This window comes from Toxorhynchites rutilus, chromosome 3, assembly GCF_029784135.1.
Source record: "Toxorhynchites rutilus septentrionalis strain SRP chromosome 3, ASM2978413v1, whole genome shotgun sequence".
In the NCBI taxonomy this organism is placed as follows: domain Eukaryota; kingdom Metazoa; phylum Arthropoda; class Insecta; order Diptera; family Culicidae; genus Toxorhynchites; species Toxorhynchites rutilus.
In genome coordinates, this window is record NC_073746.1 from 44091434 (window position 1) to 44114123 (window position 22690).

General features: G+C 40.0%; 1 protein-coding gene across 2 annotated transcripts; it reads right to left on the minus strand.

Annotated features, from left to right (window-relative positions):
• Positions 1–641: 641 nt before the first annotated feature.
• Positions 642–20108, minus strand: LOC129779010 (tetratricopeptide repeat protein 8). Of its 2 annotated transcripts, XM_055786242.1 has the most exons (5): positions 19991–20108; positions 19079–19879; positions 12646–12803; positions 11690–12544; positions 642–1199 (listed from the first exon to the last, which is right to left on the minus strand). In XM_055786242.1, exons 2-5 carry the CDS (start codon positions 19257–19259, stop codon positions 993–995), a joined length of 1401 nt encoding a protein of 466 aa, XP_055642217.1. In that variant the 5' UTR covers positions 19260–19879; positions 19991–20108; the 3' UTR covers positions 642–992. The 2 variants fall into 2 exon arrangements, with proteins under 2 accessions (XP_055642217.1, XP_055642218.1); XM_055786243.1 differs by lacking the exon at positions 19991–20108 and having other exon boundaries at positions 12646–12873; positions 19079–19156.
• Positions 20109–22690: the final 2582 nt, after the last annotated feature.

A 22690-nucleotide genomic window follows, 5' to 3' on the forward strand; every position in this document is an offset into this window, starting at 1 on the left:
TCCAGAGGCCACTGTAAACGACTTCTGTTTTTTTTAGGAGGACCTTTTTCCCTCTTATTATTATTATTGCTACCATCGCTCGGAATAAATAAAATCACCAGAGAGCAGGTTTAATTAATTATAAAGTGCTACCGTGCGTTCGGGCTGCCTGATTGGCTGCTGTGTTGCGCTCGGAGCAAATAATGCAGCTGAAACTCAAGCTCTGCACCTGAAGCTATTTTTTTTTGTTTAAGTACGGGACTCGAGCAGTTTAAATTATATGCACAGGTTATAAAACTCCAATGCAACTTCAATGTGCTGATGCCACAATCTTTGTTTTCGTCTCTCATCGGTCGAACCTTTAACAATAGATTTGTTGAGTTGAGTTATTGTGTAGGCAAGGATGTAAATTGTTAGAATTTTGTGATGAATGCTAACATAGAGACCGCCTCGAAACTTGTTTCGCGCATATCATTTCGGTTGGATGACACATCACTCCCTATAACCCTTCCATCAAGTTTTCCAAAAATATCTTCTGAACCAGGGCAGAAGGAAAAAAAGGGAAGACGAAGAAAATTCTGTCATTCGTTCACCGGGAAAAAAAGTGATCGGGAGGCTGCGGTCGACGTGATGCTATCCACTTCCTTTAACTGCCCGCTCCGTGTGCCCCGAAAGGCTCGCATGTAGCGAATTGCTAAAAATAAATCTTTAATTTATGATCCGTATTCCAAAATAATGTCCAGGTGTATGGTCGACCTTAACAACTCGGTAACACCACGGGGAAGAGCTTTACCTTGGGCACAGCTCGTGAGCATCCCGAAACAAGGAATGGCAACCAGCGATCGATCGTCGAAGGACGGAGGTCTGCTGGCGACGCTTGGCAGAAGGTTCGCGGCCCAAATTTGTTTCGCAAGATGTGATTTTGAGGAATGCGGCGAAAAAGCTGGAAATGTGAATACGACTAAAAGCCAGTCCGTAGCTGATTTGGTGACACTCCGATTCAGGCTGTTTATTCAGTTTTCAATAAGTTCTAAATTTGCCTTAATTTCGTCGCAATTTGGCAACGCAGCCTTCCCGGCCATTAGGTATGATTTTGCTTTGGCGTACTGTTTCTGGCGGGCAACCAGCACTGCCATGTTGTTTAAGGCAGCTCCGTGAGATCCGTTGGTGGCGAGGCACAGACGCAGGCAGCGGCGGGCCAGATGCACGTCTCCTGTTGTCTGGAATTGTTAATAATATTATTATTATTTTGCTTTTTGCTTTGTAATGGGGCTGGAAGTTTTGAAATGTTCATAGAGGATGTGACTAATTTTTTAATGATAAGTGTAATCTTTATTCCATAAAATATCAAACAGAAGAATGCGGAGACACAAGACTTTAAAATTTATTCAGAAACATTTTGAAACTAATGGTAAAATTAATTTTTTTAGAATTTTTTTTTAGAACATATTGATTGCTGTTGGTTTTCATAATAAATGGTATCCTGGAAAACTGTATAATTTGCAATATATTTTTTTAAAACGCTGCTGATTACCTACAGCAAAATATCCATAACTGAACATATTTACATTCCAACAACAAGAATATTCCAGATGTTTCTTTTTCAGAAGTGACCTTTCTCATATGCATATAAGTTTTTTTCATCCAGTTTGTCCAGTCGAAAATATGATCATGGATTGTCCACTTTTTTGAATGATCTAATTCAGCACACCTTTGTCAAATCAGATATTCGAATGTTTCAAAACATATAAATAAAATAGTCTTTTTCGTGATTTACAATAGTTTTATAGTATTTTTATACGGAATCACATGTTTTAAAGGACTATGAAACACACCATCTATTGGTGTCAATGCGCCCCTCATTCGAGCTAGCTTTCATCGATAACCAGATAATTATTTCGCACGTATTCAGACCTTTTCTGGATTATAACACTTAGGGTAACACGGGGTGATTTGGTCATATGGGGTGATTTGGACCACCTCTTTATCTCAAAAACTACGGCTCAACTTGGATTTTCTATGATGTCATTTCCTTCTATTGTTGAACCGTATGTACCTAAAGTAAAAACACTTTGGTAAAACTTCACAAGTAGAGGGAAACGGTAGCATAAATACATCAAGTACTTTAAGCGTCAAAAAATGTGAGTTTTCCGATCGTGGTTTTAAGGTTTTTCCCGCTGATTAAACAAACTTTTCGTGTATTGTGCAGAAAAGTTCTGTTCGCCTACAGAAGAGGAACAATTTGATGTAGCGAAACTGTGAGTTTGATAACAATAAATGAAATTAATTGCATTTTAATTTTTGCGTGTTGTGTGGGGTGTCATGGACACGTTTCTGTGGGGTGAATTGGTCGTACAGGTTTGAGACTTTTCTATGGTCTAATTGATTCCAGATGCCGCTGAATTACAAGAAGAGGATGGACAGACAACGTTGGAAGAAGGAGGAGCTTGAAAGAGCATCGCAGATCATCCAGAACGGATTTTCTTTGACCAAGCATCAAAAGTGTTTGAAAATGCTCGACCAACAGTGAAAAGATTCATGCAGAATTCGAGATGGTGTCAATCCAACTATTCTGGTCTGGAATCTGGCCAAGACACCTGGTATCGATCCCAAAACATTGTTACTGATTGTAACATTATCCCAAACTACTTTACATAAACATAAGTATGTTTTTTTCGATGAAACACACACTGGACGAAATCACCCCACAGGCGGTCCAAATCACCCCGCATCAAATTTTAATGCCCAAAAATCGTCTCTTTTATTTTATGATATATTTGGTAGATTGAGGCTTTATATAATGATTGAACATTATTTATTGAGTGAAAACAAGTGTAGCTCAGAATACAATGTGACATTTTTTATTTAGACCGTATTGGTTTGGAAATAAATATTAGGCGATTTGCTTAGGTGGTCCAAATTCCCCCCTTTTCCCCTACAAATATTGCAAACATCTTTTTTGCACATCATTTGTATCAGATTTACATAGCTAAACCTATCAATTAACGCATCTTGATGAACTCAATTCTGATCAAGAGTTGTCCAATTCAATAAAGTTGTTTTGTCCACATGATTTCTATGGCAACAATTTGGCGCGCTGCAGTTTGTTTATTGTGTCCTTCACGCATAGCAGAAATAAAGTTTCTCTGTGTTGAGTGTGTTGAAGGTAACACTTTTAAAATGCCCAAGAAAAGGCAATATTCTGAGGAAAGCCTAAATTATGAACGGATCAATATGTTGACAGTAAACTCAAGCAATGATAAATGCAAAATCTATTTGAGAATTCGAAGGTTTTCATTCAAAAATGGTGATTTCTAAAGCCGGACAAACCATGATCATTTTCTGGACAAACCATTATCAGAGGTGGTCAAACCATGATCATAATTCCTCTTTGAGGAAAATCGTTAAAAAACATAAAAAATTGAATAATTTCAACGCCTTATGGTAGTATTAGCAACTAGAGACTTGGGGCTTTTCAACAAATCCAAACTCGTATCGATTATATGTGATTTTCATGAAGAAAAATCGATTTGCATTTACTAGTTGCGTTAAAACACCCCAAATCGGACAAACCAAGATCATTTACCTTATATATTGTGCAGACAGAGTGAATGAAGTGTTAAAGAATAGAAAATTATACTATCTAAAATAATTTGGTCAACTCCGACTGAACCATACTGATAATTTCATGATGGAGGCCGCTACAAAATGGCGGATTACATGTTTTCTCAAAACTCCATCAATATTGTGCGGTATTTGAAAAGAAGCATATTTGACGAAGTTATAGTCCATTTAGTTTTTTTCGATGGTTTATATGCATTTCAGTGCGGAAAAAGCATATTTGCGGCTCAATTGTCCACTTCTGAAATCATTCCCCTCCTTCCATCAAATGCTCTAAGTTTTTCTAAGTTTTTGCATGACATGATATGTAACAGCAACACGTTTCGGCATGCAACTAAAAGTACAAAACAGCCACGAGCAACCGAAGAGGCAAACTGTCCCACCGCAAAGCACAAAGTGGCTGATTGCATATTTTCATAAAAAAACAATTGGATGGGATATAATCGGTGTTAAGTCAGAGCGGACCAATTCGCAAAATTAAAAATTTCGAGTTATCGATTACCTTAGGTAAAACATTTTGTAAGCAACATTCTTCATTTATCAGATTTGGAAAATCACGCGTACAGGAAGAAAATATTAGGCTGTCAAAAAAGTCCTGCGGTATTTTTTTTTAATTTTCATTTGTTCATAAAATTAGTTACAATCATCTGTTTTAAGTCAAATATGCGCCGTTTTGTTCGATGACTTGTTCCCAACGAGATGTCAACTTCATAATACCCCTGTTATAGAAGCTCGCTTCCTTATTGGCAAAAAAACTCGGATAGCCAATTTTCACAGGCCTCTTTTGTGGCTAACTTCTGACTACCTAGCTCGTTCGCCATGGACAAAAACAGGTGGTAGTCACTTGGTGCAAGGTCCGGACTATACGGCGGATGCAAAAGAACCTCCCATCCGAGCTCCCGGAGCTTCTGGCGCGTCACCAAAGAAGTGTGCGGCCTGGCGTTGTCCTGATGGAAGACAATGCGGCCTCTGTTTATCAAAGATGGCCTCTTCTTCATGAGTGCTACCTTCAAGCGGTCCAGTTGTTGTCAGTACAGGTCCGAATTGAGCGTTTGGCCATAGGGAAGCAGCTCATAATAGATTATTCCTTGACAATCCCACTAAACACACAGCAGAACCTTCCTGGCCGTTAATGAGGGCTTGGCCACCGTCTGAGCCGCTTCAGCGGGCTTCGACCACGACCGTTTGCGCTTCACGTTGTCGTAAGTGACCCACTTTTCATCGCCAGTCACCATCCGCTTCAGAAACGGGTCGATTTTGTTGCGATTCAGCAGCGATTCACATGCGTCGATACGGTCAAAGATGTTTTTTTGCGTTTTTTTGCACAAATTTTATTGGCAGCTTGAGATGCATTTTTGCCTTTGTCATAGTAGTACTGTAAAATATGTCGGATTTTCTCTTCATTTTGCTCCATATTTGCGACACTATAACTCACGAAGGACTTAACCAAACAAAACACTGTCAAGGACTATATAACTGGGGGAGACACATTGCGTATTTGAAACAGAAATGCCAGCAAAGAATCAATTTTCTCCAAACAATAACCGGAACATGGTGGGGCGCCCATCCAGGAGACCTCATTCAGTTGTACAAAACAACGATATTGTCAGTGTTAGAATATGGCAGTTTTTGCTTCCGATCAGCTGCCAGGATTCATATTCTCAAGCTGGAGAGGATACAATATCGTTGCTTGCGTATAGCCATGGGGTGTTTGCATTCGACACATACGATGAGTCTCGAAGTTTTGGCAGGAGTACCCCCGCTTACTCTTCGGTTCACAGAATTATCCTACAGATTTCTCATCCGTTGCAAGATCATGAATCCATTGGTGATTGATAACTTCGAAAATCTACTCCAACTGACTCCTCAGTCAAGTTTTATGTCTTTATACCATGAGTACCTTACCCACGACGTGCACCCTTCACCAGGCATCTCCAACCAAGTTTGCTTCCCATACTTTTGCAATTCCTCTGTCATTTTTTATCTGTCCATGCGACAAAAAATCCATGGAATACCAGATCACCTACGCTCCAATGTTATTCCGTCGATATTTTCGGAAAAATATGGGAAAGTTGGATCTGATAAAATGTTCTTTACTGACGGTTCATACATAAACGGGTCCACTGGCTTCGGCATCTTCAATGAAAATTCCAGTGCCTCTTTCAAACTCAAAGATCCTTGTTCCGTGTATGTCGCAGAAATGGGTGCGATATACTATGCTCTAGGGATCATTGAAACACTGCCCATCGACCATTATTTTATTTTTTCAGACAGTCTCAGCTCAATAGAGGCAATCCGCTCAATGAAGGTTGATAAACGCTCATCTTATTTCCTAACAAGAATAAGACATCTATTGAGTGTTTTGGTCGAAAAATTATTCAAGATTACCTTAGCATGGGTTCCCTCTCATTGCTCGATTCCGGGGAATGAGAAAGCGGACTCGCTAGCTAAGGTGGGCGCTTCAGAAGGCACACTTTTTGAAAGGCAAATTGCCTATAATGAATTTTTTCACATTCCTCGTCAGGACACACTCGTTAGTTGGCAGCGCATGTGGAGTGAAGATGAGTTCGGTCGTTGGTTACACACGATTATCCCTAAGGTCTCGACGAGTGCATGGTTCAAGGGATTGAATGTAGGTCGTGATTTCATTCGCGTGATATCTCGGCTTATGTCCAATCACTACAACCTAACCGCGCATCTCTATCGCATTGGGCTCGCAGCAAACAATCTTTGTGATTGTGGCGAGGGCTACCACGACATCGAGCATGTTGTCTGGTCGTGTATCCGGTTCCATGCTGCTCGCTCTCAGCTCTCTAGAGCACTGAGAGCACAAGGCAGAAAATCGGATATCCCCGTCCGGGATATCTTAGGTAGCCGTGATCCTGATCTTCTGCTTCATCTATACCTGTTCCTCAGAAACGCCGATGTCAACGTTTAATGATGTTTCCTTCGTTGTGTCCCCGTTTCATATCCCTCCTATCCGATCGATAAAGTTTTACATAGTCGCGGCAATACATACACACACTCTTTACAGATGCACGGGCCGAAGGTTGTGCAGTCCACTGATCATTCAACAAGAGCCAAAGGTTGTACCGCTCATGACAACTCTACACGAACTGATGATTGCGCCGGCTAGTGACCATTCTATCCTGGATTCCTCGAGTCGAGAAAGACGCACCACGCTAGATATGGGGTACAGACTAGGGAGCGTTGCTGATTAATGGTCAGCTGCATCCCAATAGGAAGTAGCCCGTGTCGGGCACACGTATAGAGCATCGAAGACTGCAACATACCAATTATGAGAACACTTGTAATACTAACCTCGAGCCAACCGCGAGTAATCGGTTACATATTACTAACATAGTTGTAAGACAAAAATTGTCAAAATATTGGACTCCCGGCCCCGTCAGGCTAACGCCACATGTGCCTTAATAAAAAATATATTTTGGAAAAAAAAGGACTTTATTATAGCGCGCAAGAATACCTTTCCAACAAGCTATAGTATGACTCGATACAATGAATACAACTAGAACTACGCGCTTACAACGACACCTCGTGGAAATACCGCAGGACTTTTTTGGCAGCCTAATATATCGAAATTGTTTTGAACGCTCAATGGAAACCCCTTATAGCAACGATCTTCAGACTCGTTTTTCTCGAAATCATAAAAATGTTACATGGTCCGGTCTGACTTAACACCGACCATATGTGTATCAAATGAATAGATTGACTTGGAGAACACACATGAACATGAACAAGAATATGAATAACATAAATCCAAAAAAGTCACCGCCACCAAATGGTCGACTATGAATTTTGGCAACCCCCTTAACATACTAAGGGCCGCGAAGAAATATATAAGACATACGCCTGGGACCGCACGTTTTGGGGCAAACTTGTACGCTTCATTCGTACGGATTCCACGAATGAGATCGTTTGCTTCGGTGTGGATGAGACGAATGCGAACCATCGGTAGGCCTTGTTAGATTCTTGGCAGACCAAATATTTAACCATCAAGTATAGAAAACACGGGTTATTTCGTGATCCATCCGTAACAAACGGAACGCGAAACACGAGAATACTCGTAGGCGGTGGTCCTTAATGTTTTAATATTAGTATCCAATGAAATAATTTGACTAATAGAATACAGTACAGCATGAAAACATAATAAAGAAAATGAAGAAAGAAATAAAAATTTAAAAAGGATTTTCAATGGTTTTATTGTAAAGAAATATGCTAATGATACAAATAATGTACTAAGGACTGGAAAATATAATAAGTTTAAAAAACGGTTTCATTGGAAATAGATACACCCAAACTACGATTGGCAGAAAACATTTCATCTTCGCCAGAAAAAGTGCTTTTCTGAAACCAGCAATTTAAAGTATCTTTATCAAAAGCTTCAAATATGGCCAAATATGGCATCCCTATGGCCAAACGCTCAATTCGGACCTGTACTGCCAACAACTGGACCGCTTAAAGGTAGCACTCATGAAGAAGATGCCATCTTTGATAAACAGATGCCACATTGTCTTCCATCAGGACAACGCCAGGCCACACACTTCTTTGGTGACGCGCCAGAAGCTCCGGGAGCTCGGATGGGAGGTTCTTTTGCATCCGCCGTATAGTCCGGACCTTGCACCAAGTGACTACCACCTGTTTTTGTCCATAGCAAACGAGCTAGGTAGTCAGAAGTTAGCCACAAAAGAGGCCTGTGAAAATTGGCTATCCGAGTTTTTTTGCCAATAAGGAAGCGAGCTTCTATAACAGGGGTATTATGAAGTTGGCATCTCGTTGGGAACAAGTCATCGAACAAAACGGCGCATATTTGACTTAAAACAGATGATTGTAACTAATTTTATGAACAAATGAAAATTCTAAAAAAATACCGCAGGACTTTTTTGACAGCCTAATATATTACTCAATTGCTATACCAGTATTTGAGAGTAGCACATTTTCTGCTATTTTAAGCCCATTCAATGTAATGAATCGAGATGCGAAAACATGTGCTAAAAATTTATTTTGGGTGTACACTAGATAACCCCCTGAAACTGGACGAGTTTTGATTCGTCCATATAGAGAACCGTTTACTAGAATTTTGGGAGCTCATCAGCATACTCTTTTATGATGAAAAATACATTTATTTGAATAATGAGATAACCTAAAACATTATTTAAAGTATTGGCCATCGCTAGTCACTATTTTTCCCCTTTCTGGAAATTTACGGACTCCGTAGTGAAAGAGGTGTTCATCCTTTGAATCCAAGAACAAATCCAGCCATTTTTTGATACTTGTACATGATACTTGATTTTTGTTCTGAAGTAAAGCGTCTATAGCAGTCTCCATTGATCGTTTGACCAGGTTTTAGCAGCTCATAATTGATCACACCATTTCGATCCCACCAGATACAGAACATTGCTTTGGCACCCGGGATAATCGGCTTCGGCGTTGATATTTCTGATGAAGCGGGCTTTACATACGATCTTCTGCGTTTTGGATTGTCGTAGTGAATCCATTTTTCTTATCGGTAACGATTCGATGCCAAAAACACTTCTTTTTGTGCCGTTCAAGCAACATTTCGGATGTGCAAAATCGACATCTATCGCTTTCAATTCGTATGCAACATAATTAACTTGGTTTTGGATGTATCCGGCGGCTACGAGTTGTTTATTAATGGATTGTCATGTTACTCCCAACAATTCTGTGAGCCCTGTTTGCGTTTGACATCTTGATGAAGTAAAGTTCCTAATACTTCGTTTTCAAACTTTTTTGGTTGATCTGGACGCTTTTTGTTTTTTACACTAAAATTTTCACTTTCAAACCGTCCAAACCATTCTCTACAAAATCTATTCAATGGTATAAACTTACACAAGCATTCAATGCGCTTCAGCTGCACTTTTCTTGCAATGGAAACAGAAAATCAAAACTGTCCGCAAATGGTGCTTATTTGCAATGAAACTGGATAATGCGTACCATCGGTACTTCACGTACCAGCAGGTGTAAAATAAACTCCATTAGCGGTCCTCAGCTTTTTATCCAGTAACTCCTATCCCTACCTCCTCGTGGTGCCGTCTGGGGTAAGAGTAACCATAGTGAAGATCGGGTAACCAACCCCGGTGGGATCTAGGCCGTATACTGACAGGGAAGTAGGTATCGCAACCCTGGAAAGGTAGTATATCGAACACTCAACCACCACGAATGATGAAGCAACGAAGACAGAAACGAACAATCGGCAAAGACCACGGCAACGAACACGGAAACGATTACAGGAAAACGATTGGAAAATCGGTACTTGGAATATCCGTACTCTCCATGAACCGGCACGAGTTGCAGTGACTGGGTGTAGAGATCGCAGCGATCCAGGAGGTTCGGTGGCCTAATTCCGGAGAAAGGGAATTCCGTGCGATAGATCCTATTTCGCATACTTCATTGAAGTACCACATCTACTACAGAAACAGAAGACGAGAGTCGTCCGATAGAGACTCGTAGATGACCGTATTTTCGTGTTGAGAATTGAGGTTAAATTCTTCAACTACGGCCTAATCAACTCCTACGCTCCAACAAATGAGAAAACCGATGATGTTAAAGACGAGTTTAACGACAAGCTTACGATGTGAGAATTGTCAACGGTGATGCAAACGCGCAGGTCGGAGAAAAGGGATTTTCCCGGCCAATCATTGGAAGACACTGCCTTCATTCGTTGACCAACGATAATGGCCTGAGGTTGGTAAACTTTGCCGCGGCCAGGGGAATGGTCATCTGTAGCACCTACTTTCCACGTTTAAACATTCGGAAGCACACCTGGAGACATCCAAATAGTGAAAACTATACCCAGATTGATCATCTTCTAACTAATGGCCGGCACTTTTCGGATGTTAGGTCTTTTCGGGAACCGAATATCGACTCTGACCACTATCTTGTCGCATGTAAGATCCGCTCACGGTTGTCGAACGTGCTACAATCTCGTACAGGGAGGATAATGCGTTTCAACATCCAACGTTTGAAGGCAGATGACGTGGCAGCTGATTACGCCAGAGAGCTGACACGGCTGGACACGTAGCCAGAATGCCCGACGGAAGAGCCGTCAAAACTATTTTCACTCGCGAACCAAGAAGAGGTCGCCGACTCCGGGGTAGACCCTGCACCAGGTGGTCGTGCGCTGTAGAAGAACACGCGCGAGATGTCGGTGTTCGAGGAGATTGGAGAACAGCTGCCCAAGATCGACGTTTCTGGTCAACTTTAGTTCATTAGGCGCAGGATCGGTAACGGTCCGTCGCCGTAAAAATAAAAAAGTAATATTCGAGTGGGAGCATTTGCTATAACTTCACGGAGCACAAATGCCCCGCAGGACACCATTTGAAAACCCCTGTTTAGGTCAAACTCTGGTAAACGCCCAAATGGACGGAACGTTATGACGCCGTCGATCAGCATTATTACTATACAGCACGTTATTACGTTGAACAACAACAACATGATTGTTGTATCTATCGCCAACTTAGAAAAAGTTCGTATTTTCCTGGAGGGTTCTGTTGCAATCGATGGTTAGAAGGTACTATCACAAGCAAATATTCAGTTATTGAATAACTAAAATATTTTTTCGGTCTATTCATCAAACCTGTCGGTACATAGTTGGGTTACCTTGAATATTTCATTAAATTTTTTCCATGTTCGATGTTTGACATTGTCTGTCACTGTTGATAATTGAAGAGTGGTAAACAAAATAGTGGTTGTACAGTTTTCAAACCAAACTTCATCTGTCAACAAGTGTCAAATATATGTCTTCCGGACAAACAGTGTATAATGTACAGCCAACAAACAGTGTATAATGTACAGCCAACTTTAATAACTGCTACTTAAAGATGTAGAACCCTGGATTGATCACTTGAAATATAGTATTAAATTATAATGTAAACAAAATTGAGAAAAAAAAAGGAATTTAAGTCAAGAAAAAAGACTTCAATCAATGAAGTATTAATACAATCAGAGTACAAAACATCATAACAGATTGCAGTGTCATGATACAAAGATTTAATTGGAAATTGGAAATATAAAAAAAAGGTTTTTCTGTTTTTCTAGCATCGAATCTTACCAGCGCAACGAAGCTCAAATTGTACCAAACATCCGCCTTCAAATCCACACTAGTTGCCATCCGGATGGCTCGCTGAAAGCAGGGAAATACCAAATCCAACTGTCCTCCGTACAGGCAACACAGCCCGATGTTGCAGTACAGTTCGGCGCTATGTGCTCCCATTGACAGTATCCTCCGGTAGTACAGTAACGCCGTTTCCGGTTGATTTCCATAGAAATAACTGACAGCAATGCAAGCCAAAGCCTCGGTGTTCATCGAATCAAGTTGCGATATCTGTCGATATCGTCTCACGGAGGCCGTAAGTTTCCCAACCAATTCGAGAATTCTCGCCTGTTGTGTCATGAGCGTTATGTCGTTTGGGAGTCTCTCGAGACCACTTTTGCAAACATCAAGTGCGGCTTTTGGTTGATCAATCTTGATGTATATTCTAGCCAACAGCAGAACCGTGTCTGGGTGAAAGAATTCAGCGAGAGCTGTTCTGAGATACTGTTCGGCTTCCCGCGGACTTCCAGTAGCGATCAAACAGCGGGCCTTCTGCGTGTTCCACCACCATCCGGCAGCGGATCGTTTCAAGTTGAGCACCGCATCGCAAAGGGCCATCGCCTTCCGTATTTCGCCTTCGTGATAGTAGAGATACTGGAACAGTGGCTTCGAGATGGAATCCTTCTCGGCATACTTGTCCGGATGGAGCCGTGAGATGTGGAACAGTGGCCCCGTAGGATCGCCGAAGGCAAACATCGAGGCCGACCCGAGACGTATGTTCTTGGCGGAGCCGGCGATTCTTGCGGTTATCGGTGCGGTTTTATTGCCCAAAGTGGATCCAGGTCGCTGCAGCGAAAGCGTTCCCGGACGGGACTGCAGCAGACACAGAGAGCGAGAGAAAGGGAAGAAGGAGAAAAAAATGAGCACACATCAGTAGATTATTTTAAAAAGCCTATTAATATGATTTTGATTACAATGCCAGTAATTGGTCTTCCAGTACCGGTCCGGGGCCGAGCACCAGCTGCCGTTGTCTTTCCTGCGACGGTCGACGCAGCAGCCGTAGCAGCCGCTGACCGGATCGAGGTGCCCGGTTTCGGGGCTGTAGCGATGGTCTGCGTGTCCAAAATATCCTCTGCGCGCATGAAAGAATGTGTATAATTTCGGGTATAATTTACTAAAATGCATTTTCGCATTTCGCGGATCTGCAGCCAAAGTCAGTCCAACAGCCAACGAAATACCATGCGAATAGCAAACACGATGCGATGCGGGAAGAAAATAATCATGAAAAATTGGATGCAAAAAAGGGCAGAAATAAAATGTACGGAAGGCTGACTGCAAAAAAAAAAAATGTATGTGCGAAAGAAAAGAAACTCAACCTAACCTGCTGGTGTGGGATAAAGAAATGCAAATCCTACCCAACAAAAATATCAGCAGATCGAGATTGGGGATAAAGTCACCTGGAAGGGTTGCGTAGCAGTACGCAACATCCTCCCGGTGGATGTTTTTGACGTAGGACTAGGTCTTTCATTAAGGGTGCCAATTCAGAAAACAGGTCACGTTTTTATGAAATCAAGCTAACGTTCATAATTATTTTTTCCGCGAACGGATTTTGACGATTTACATACCAAACGAATAAAAAATTCCCTAATAGGAGAGCCGCGGGTAAGACGGACAGTGGGGGTATAATGAACAGGTGGTTGATTTGTATAGTTGCATTATGAATTTCAAATTTCGGTTGATGGGAAACCCTGCTACATGCTATTCTATAATATTTAAACCATCCTATGACAATGAATACTGATCAAAAGTGGAATAGAGAAACAAAAACTGAAAATCGATCTTGATTCCGCGCGTGGATGTAACTTTTGCAGCTTTGATATTAAGCATTTTGAGTGGATTAATTGCAAAATTCGCTGATGGTTATATTTCGGTTTGTGAGTTGACAGAGAAGCGATATTAGGTATGTACGGAAAAGTAAATTCATTCGTAAGTGGTAAATTTAAATTATCGAAATAATTGCACTAGGTGGGGGAAAGGCGGCACTGTTTCTTATATTGCTTTCTCTTTTTGTTCTATATCAGTCACTGGACGTACAAACATTGAGAGAGAATGAAATGAGTGATCCCAGATTTTTGAAATTAATCGTTCATCAGCTAATCGAATAGTTTTCAGCAGTTTGTTATTCGATACGATTCATCGCCCCAAATAATCGATTAATCGATTAATCGTCACACTGAGAGAAATAATAAGTTGGATTGATATTTCTCATTTGCCAGAAAACAATCAAAAAAGTGTTCATTCCGCCTGAAAATCAATTATTATCTTTCACGCTCCCCTAAAGTCGTAAACGAAATTCAAATCGCGTTGACGGCATTTAGCTTCGTTTACGAACTTAGGGGAGCGTCAAAGATAATGATTGATTTTAAGGATAAAACTGCAGTGACCGTACGATTTTTTCTCTCTGGGTATGGATCGATTAATCGACGTAAATTATTCGTTCGCTTCGATTATTAGTTGTACAGTATTCGTTCGATTAATAATCGATTTTCTGTATGAAATATTCTCTCCACCAAAGATGAGAGCTAAGCAAATCGAGACCGAAAATATTAATAGAAAAGGCTTCTGTTGAGAAGAGTGCAAAGCGGAAGTAAAAGTGTGTATATTTAGTTACTTCAAGCCATCGATATATGGCTTTGTGTGCGTACGAGCGTGCTTCATAACCGCATGTGCAAATAGCAGATCTTCACCTCACTGAAATTTGTATCTGCTCACAGGTGCATTGGCCTTGTCACGATGCGACAATCATCTAATATTTTGATGCTATGATGGACGATGGTTTGGTGGTGCAAGTAATGCTGCCGTGATAATAAATATAAACAAAGAGGGAGGTAGCGGAAGAGGAATATTTGCGCTAGGGTATGAATAATGGATCTCTGCTGAGGCAAATATTGTCTTTTTCTTTATTCGAAGCAGTTAACATTGTTTGTTTTCCATCATCATAAAGGGTTCGTTGGCGCCTTCGACATCGCATTCAATGAATTGAACTGACGGTATGGCGAAGCAGGCGTTAAGGTTGTGCGCCAAATAATTATTTGGGGAATTACAAGCATCTTGAATGTCGTGCTGGAATGTTATAAGTTATTTGGGTTCGCGTGCCAGTCGCAAGACTACTTTCAACAATGATTGCATTTGCGCTAATCTTGATCATAATGAAGCAATGCTACTCTTTTCGAGGGTGTTGTGGTTAACAGAAAAAGTTTGTTTCATTTATTTAGTCACCAAGAAAGTAAACGTTCATCTGAAAATATGTATGTGATTTGGTTTCGCTTGCCAGTAGCAAAACTTTCTCCACTGAGGATGACAGCTACGCTTATCTTGAGCATAGAAAAGTAATTCAACTTTTTTCGAGGTCAGTAATATTAACAGAAGCGTTTCTATTGAGAATAGCGTAAAATGATGAGAAGTGTTTATATTCCTAGGAAGAGACTTTTCGAAAATCTCATTATTTACCAAGTTATAGCCATTATAGTGATGCGATATCTTATCTAGTACGGCCATAACAATTAACTTCAAACGCGTTTTTCTCGAAACAGGTTTTTTTAAACTGGCTTACACGATATCTCAAGTTCTACTTATCCGATCTATGTTTATATGAATACAATCTGTATGCATCTCTTTATCGCATGAACCTATAAAAAATCATAATTTCGTAACTATACTATTTTAGAAAAATCAAGAAAAAATGTTTTAAACAGCATTTTTATTTCTTCAAATTTCCGCCATTTTGTCAAAAAAACACCGAGTCCGAGGATCATGCGATAGTGGCATCTTTACTGATTCAGAATCTGTTCGTTTGTTTGTTTCAGATAACTAGAAGAGCTCGAATCGTGTACGCCATGGCACAACTTTTTTTTGAACACCCTCACTTGATCAGCTTCTAATTATGGATATATTTTTTTCCGTTCATTGTTTGTTTTATTGTTGAAAGATAGATAAACAAATAGTGATATAATGGATGGTAAAAATATTCTTTGTTTCACTTTTTCGGAGCTCGAAGAAACGTCCGAAATTCATGTCTCTATCCCTGTTAATCTGATCGAGTCAAATTCTATCGTATTGTGCAATTGTTGCAACCTTGAAATGCAGAATGCAAAAGTTCATTTCGTTCGGATTGCGATATTTTAAATCCGATCGAGTTCCGTGATATGGGTTAATATGTAGTACATGCATTATTGCATGTTTGCATGTTGCATGCATGTTTTTCGTGATGATTCGTTTCTCATGAACGGTGGTTTTCGACATCTGGAGCGAATCTACTAATTCAGGTGAATCAAGGATTAATCTTTTCTTTTAATCAATCAGCAGTAGCCGCATGAACTTTCCAGGCAACTCAAAAAAAGCGTATTATAAAAATTACCAGACATCAATGAAAAACAACATCATTGCAAGAAATAGATCTTCAGAGATACGGCCCGTACACTCATGGAAGAATTTGTTGTTCTTTTCAATGTTCAGAAATCCTTCAGAATTCTCAAAAAAAAACCAAACAGTTTTGTCATCAAGAGCAAAAGCTGAATTCAACCCGCACTTAAGTCGTGATTTTTAATACTACAAAAAATCCAACCTTCTTTGTGTTATTGGGTGTCTTTATCCTGACGGATTTAATGGCCTTCTATTATCGATTGGAATAAATTGATGGATCCTAGTTCATATGCGTTACCTTCAGAATATACATTTCAGGAGGTTCAGTCATATGAAAAAATATGGATGTTTGACCGAGCATCACTCTCAGGTAGTTCAGTATTTTTATTTATGAATATTGAGTACTCAGGGCGGGCGTGAAGTTCAAAAAATCGTGTAAATACAAAACAGATCTCATTCAATTTTGACTATTAACTTGAATGTTTTACTTTAACAAATACTTAACGTGTCCATGTGGACAATATCAAAACCCCCTCCCCCCTCACCGTGGACAAGCGTGGACATTTTCGTAACGTGGTATGTGAACAGCCCCTAAACAGCTATTTCTAAAATTTCACAGCATTATAAAATAAACAGCGTAGTTCTACGTCAACAATGCGGTCGTATCTTGGACACAACCACCTATAATTTTTTCTTCCACTTCTTACTTCACAGCTTGTCTGTAAAGATCTCATTCTCGAAAAAGACTTGATAGAAAAAAAACTCGCAACACTATCTTTGATAGATTTCATATGTATAAAACATTATTATGAATGATAATGTTTAGGCTCGTTGTAAAGGTGACATTTCACACTAAAAAAAAATGTTTTGCCGTTTTTTGTTTGTTCCATTCTGTTCATGGGTATTAACCATGTCACCAAAAAGAAAATTCGGTACATTTTACACTTACTCTTATATAAGGGCGAAAATGCAAGCCAGGCCGCTGAAAATATGAATGGTATTGATGATACGTGATACGTGCAATTTAATAATTTTTTTTATTTATTTTTTGACATAGGACTATGTCTTAGATTTCTATATAGGGGGGTCACTCTACGAAAAATGTAACGATTTATTGAGAGTTTTCAAACGCATATTACTCAAAATGGTTATTGCGGCATATGTTGTGTTATATAATATATCATTAGATTTTTTTATCCAGATTTTTTTTGCTTGAAATATGAACAGTGAATATAGTAGAATATAGTATAGGGTATATTTTCTTTGTGTTTTCTTTCGATTGCACTATTCACTCGCTTCCTGCCCGACGCAACGAGCAATCTTTTTGCCTAAATTCGGGCGTTAACTCATAATGTGAGTTAATGCGTAAAATTAGGCATTAATTTTATATTATATTGTATGTTTTCCAATCAATTTGTGCTCAATTCATGTTTTTATCGTGTAGGTCTCACTACTAACAATTTGTGTAACTGTGGTCCAGGATGTCATAATATCGAGTATGTTGTTTGGTTATGTGAAAATGTAATAAATTAATTTAAATGGCTGCTGATTCGAAAGGGTATACCCACGTAAATCAGATTATGATAGCTTGAGTAGCCGCGATCTTACAGGGCTACAAAGTTATTACAAACAATGTTCCGGACAAGGTGGTAACGAAGGAGATATTGCTATTTTTATCTATAATATATTTTTGTAGTCATAGATTGATTTGACTCAGGCCTATATTTATGTAGGTCTTAACTATTTAGACTTGTGTTTAAAAATGATACATGATGACTCTTTGTCTTCTTCTGCATGATTGAATAAACAGATGAAAAGGGTAGTAATGGCTTTAATGGTATTTTTGTATACATTTTTGAACAGAATGCGGTACTGAATTCTACCACGTTATGTCATCTAACCCGTTTAAAGGATACAAGTATATACAGGAAACGGTTTTTCCAGGGCATCCATTCGATGAATCAAAAGAGAAAAAAATACAGATTTTGAATAATGAAAAACTCAATTTAAATGCAATTACTACACACAATCACAGTCCTATGTGAAGATCCCGTCCGTGCCCCTAGGCTCAGACCCATTAACTTTTTTTAGTACAATACACTAAATTCAAATCTCTACAGTCAATAATTGGACCGTTTTGAGCTAGCGATTGACCAGAAACTTACAGAATGGGCCAACAGAGAAGGTGTTTTGTTTCATCAGGACAACGTAACTCCTGAGGCTTGATTAAGATGTTTCAATGCATCCACCATATAGTCCGGACTTGCCACCAAACGATTACCACCTTTTTCTCGCATTATGTAACTTCATAAGTGATAAGAAATTGGGATCAAGAGAAGATTGTAAGAGTCTATTGCTAGAGTTCTTCTCCAATAAGGACCAAGACTTCTATGAGAGAGGCATTATGAAGATACCTTTAGAATGGCAACAAATTTTCCAACAAAACGGTACATATTTGACACAATCCGAAGCATATTAAAAAAGATTTTGAATTTCACCCAGAAATAATGGATTATATTTTCCCCAAGCTAATATTATAAATCGTTTTCTCTGGTATTGAAAATAATGCATCAGATGAACACACACATTTCACCCAAATTTTCATGCCTCAGGAATGATGTTAACGTGATGTCTATAAAAACTTCAACAGCAATTGTTGTTTTTTCTGCTCTCAAGAAAATACATTTTCTAACGAATAATCATCTAATCTTCTTCCACATCCAAATCGAACGAACAAAAGCAAAACAACGCTCGCGTAACAAAAATGAGAAGCACCAAAAAATATGTATAATAATAATCAAGATAAAAAGGGAAGCGATGCAGAAGCTGCCAGCAGCGTGCATAATGAATATATGTACGATACGAAAGAGCAGATAGCCGTCCGGCTCGGTCCGGATGCTGCGGGGTGTAAATCAGAAGTGGGCTGGCCCGCTGTTGTTGCCACTGAGCTTACACGCCAGGACTACTACTGCTGCTACTACTCACCCACCACGTCGTCGTCCGCCTCGATATCGTCGATGTACACTCGCTGGGTCATAGATCGCATCTTCAGCTCCCAAGGACCTTGATGAAGGGCATTATTCTGCAGCAGCTCGTTGCACACCTCGATGCACTCATCATATTTCCGACGACGAAATAATGATACAGCTGCAAAAAATTTGTCCATTATATAATTTACTTCCCCCGGACGGGACGGACTGTTGTGCTGCTGCCCTTTTGGTCTTTTTTTTTCTTGGTCCTCGAGCAAAGGGAAAAACTCGTCGTCACAAAAGGAACAGAAAAACGAGTGCGTCTTGAGGTTCTCTCGTTTGTGCCTTTTTGTCGGGTTCCTGCTGCGTCCGTTTCCCCCTTAATTTCGTGACCAACACTCTGCTGTCCGGAGCTGTGGTCCACCGCTTCTTCCGATATTTCGTTCGCAATCTTTCGCGCAATCTTTTATTATGGAATGAAATACTTTTGGACCCAGTCGAACCGCTTTTTTTTGCAAACGATGGGCCCCGGCCAAAGAACGGCGGCCGCGGCGGACAAAAATGTAGCTGTTTTTAAGTTCGCAACTTGTTCGCCCGGGAGTGTGTGCTATTTTTCCTCTTGCCACGTTCGGCCAACGATGAATTAATTCGAGGAACACCTCCCTGGCAGCATTATTTTTCTACTTCCCTCTTTCGAATTTGTGTTTTTTTGGGATTTCCTCCGCTTTATCTCCTTCGTCTGTTCAACCAGAATCAGCGAAACCTCCGAATCGCTCTGACAGTTAACGTTCCAGCTCTGCAGGAGTGATGCAATTTCCTTCGCGAGACCCAAAAGAATGTGTAAAGAAATTAAAATTCAGTGCTCTTAATCCTGTACTCATCCATGGAGGAGAGCACACGAAAAAAAAACAGAGATTAGCTTAAATACCTCGAGCTTGATAATTTCCTTTCGCCATTTGACGGAACCCGTTCGGTCAGTTTTTGCAAGCTGTGTTGTGTTTTTTTTTTTGTTTTTCGCTTCACTCGCTGGTATTTTTCGTTTTCTGTTTGTATACAATCGTGTCCATGGCAATTTGGCCGCGCTCATCAAAGCCGCATTCATTCCGAATGCAAATCACATTTCCAGCGATTGTTGCTGTCTCGCTCCCAGCTGCGCGCAAACCACGCCATATCCGATTCAGCGCGGCGTTATCTCATGATGGCCGCTCGAGAGGCGGCGGAAGAGAGCATCATGATTCAAATGAATCAAATTGGATAATCCATTTACCATTTAAATTTAATAAACTTTAATCACATGATGCCTAATTTGGGTCATTTACCACTATCATCGTCAGGGTTCGAATTTTCTGCCAATGTGAGCCAAGTAACGCATGCATGGCTGGAGGCGATGGTGCCAAACCGCTCGATGGTCTTTTCGTGCAAATGGAATGCGGAAAGCCAGCGTGAGAGAGCTTGAAAGAGAAACCCTTAGAGAGAGAGAGAGTGAAGAGAATCGGATATTACTGAGAGGAGAGTAGGGAAAATTTCAAAAAGCAGAAAGTATGATGATGCCCCATCTAGTGGACAGTAGACAGAAAGCAGGGAGCTTTTATGCAAGTTAAAGTTTACCAAAACGTATATATTCACCAAGCATAAAAAAAGACGGGTGGGTAATGTCTGGGACATAACCGGAGTGACGTAGGACTATACAAAGGGGACAGCTTTTGCTAAATATATATTTTAAATATATTGTTTTATTTTCTTCTCCTACGTGAATGGAAAAATGGATTAGTTTACTGTTTACTCTTTATGAACATGTTGGGGGTTCTGAAAAGAACCTTTGGTGTTGTGTTTTTCGTTTTTTTTACAAACTTTCTCAATTTTTTCTTATATCTTATAGTTGATTCTTGATTTTTTTCTGAAGGCTTTGTACTTATTAAATGTTCAACGCTGGGCATCTTTCGGTGTATGTTCATATCGCACAATCAAAATGATGGCTGTGATAGGGAATGCATAGGTGGTCATCAGCATATATTTTACTATTGAGTACATTACCGTACCTTAAACTGTGGTTTCGGAGACGAATGAATTGTAAGATTTGTAGTCTCTGCCAACAAAGTGAATAAAAATGAAAAAGAACTGAGGTTTTGGAGACGAACTCTACGATCTGTCGAGAAACAAACGAGCTATAAGCGTTCTGAAAAACCAACAGTAAATACAGGGACGGATGACCTTCGGATTAAAGTCCTTTAAAATAAGAACAGAGCAGCAGGAAATACATAGCTCATCATGTTGCTCCTTAGTTATTTTTCTATACAATGCAGATGTAACAGATGTAGAAAGCATTGAACTGTATTTCGTAAACTCTTTTCTGGAAGGTTTAATGGCCCTGAAAAGCGCCATGTTTTATGGAATGGTTCCAATTTAGAAAACTTAGCACTCGTGGTTTTGAAAAAAAAACCATTTCGAACGCCCTCGATGCCGCCTTGTTCTGGATTTGTCACCGAAGCAGTTTGTATAAAGAACAAAATTTTTCCTTCTTCTACCTGCTGCCGTTTTACGATTGCGTTTGTCACTCGCCACTCGCTGCAACTGCCTGTTGTTGTCTTGATGTCCACCGAACCGAATGTGGTCTGTTCTGAATGCGGGTTTTCTTATCGTCGCGAGCAGCTTTGCCAGCTAACTCGATCACTTCGGCGGCCGAAACTATATAACGCTTACTAGGTGGACTGGTGCACTGGTACTAACGCGCTCGGCCTAGCTACCCTTGCGGAGCAATTGGCAAATACACCTACGGGGAATTGCCTTTCCCTTCACTTTTCCTCCTTTGTCATGTCCAGACATGGCTGCTTGTGTTGTTTTGTTGATGTGATGTGATGCGAAACGATGTGGTGTACTGTTTCGATGAGAATGATCGTTACGGCAGCGGAGCGGGGATTTTTAAGCTGACTGGCTGGCTCGAGAATTACGCATGTGTGAGACTGCGACCAATGTTTCGTTCATATTTTTTCTTTTTCCTTTTCAATCGTGCTTCATTGTATTTCACTGCTGCTCTGGTTGCCCGTTTTGGTCGGTACGATTTGAGGAGCACAAAATGGGCCAATCAAAAATGGGCACATAGTGCATTTGGACAATGCTTGATATTTCACAATTATTCAATTATTTATCTCAAGAAAAATGAAATGTTATTCGTTATGATAGATGCGTAGATATATTTCCTATCAATTGATGCAAAAACCTTTGCGATCTATTGAGAAATGCTCGAGTTATAAGCGTTCCAAATCTTGCATTTTTTCCTATTTGTTCAGTGTCTAGATTTTCATTTCACCCCCTATATCTTCCGGTTAGACGTAGTCCTACGTCAAAATTAATTTAAAATAAGAACTTTCATGTGGGCATTTAATTACCGTCGATGGGGGTGAAAATGGGTCAAAAATGGAGAAAGTTAGTATTAGTTATATCTTTACAAATATTATGAATATTTTTGAAAGCTGTGAGCCGTTTAATATGAGCCATATTTCCACAACTTCCAATGCATAATACTTAACTGTAGTACAAATAGTTATTATTTAATAATTAATCAAAGTTTGATGTTTAAATAGCCATCAAATAACACCTCAGAAATAATCTCATGCCCAGCATTGTACAG

Coding starts and splice junctions, on each gene's coding strand:
- LOC129779010 (XM_055786242.1), bottom strand. CDS start 19,259: ATGGACAAATTTTTTGCAGCTGTATCATTATTTCGTCGTCGGAAATAT. Junction 12,545..12,645: donor GAAGACCAATTACTGGCATT/GTAATCAAAATC, acceptor TGTCTGCTGCAG/TCCCGTCCGGGAACGCTTTC. Junction 1,200..11,689: donor ATTTGAGCTTCGTTGCGCTG/GTAAGATTCGAT, acceptor TAACAATTCCAG/ACAACAGGAGACGTGCATCT.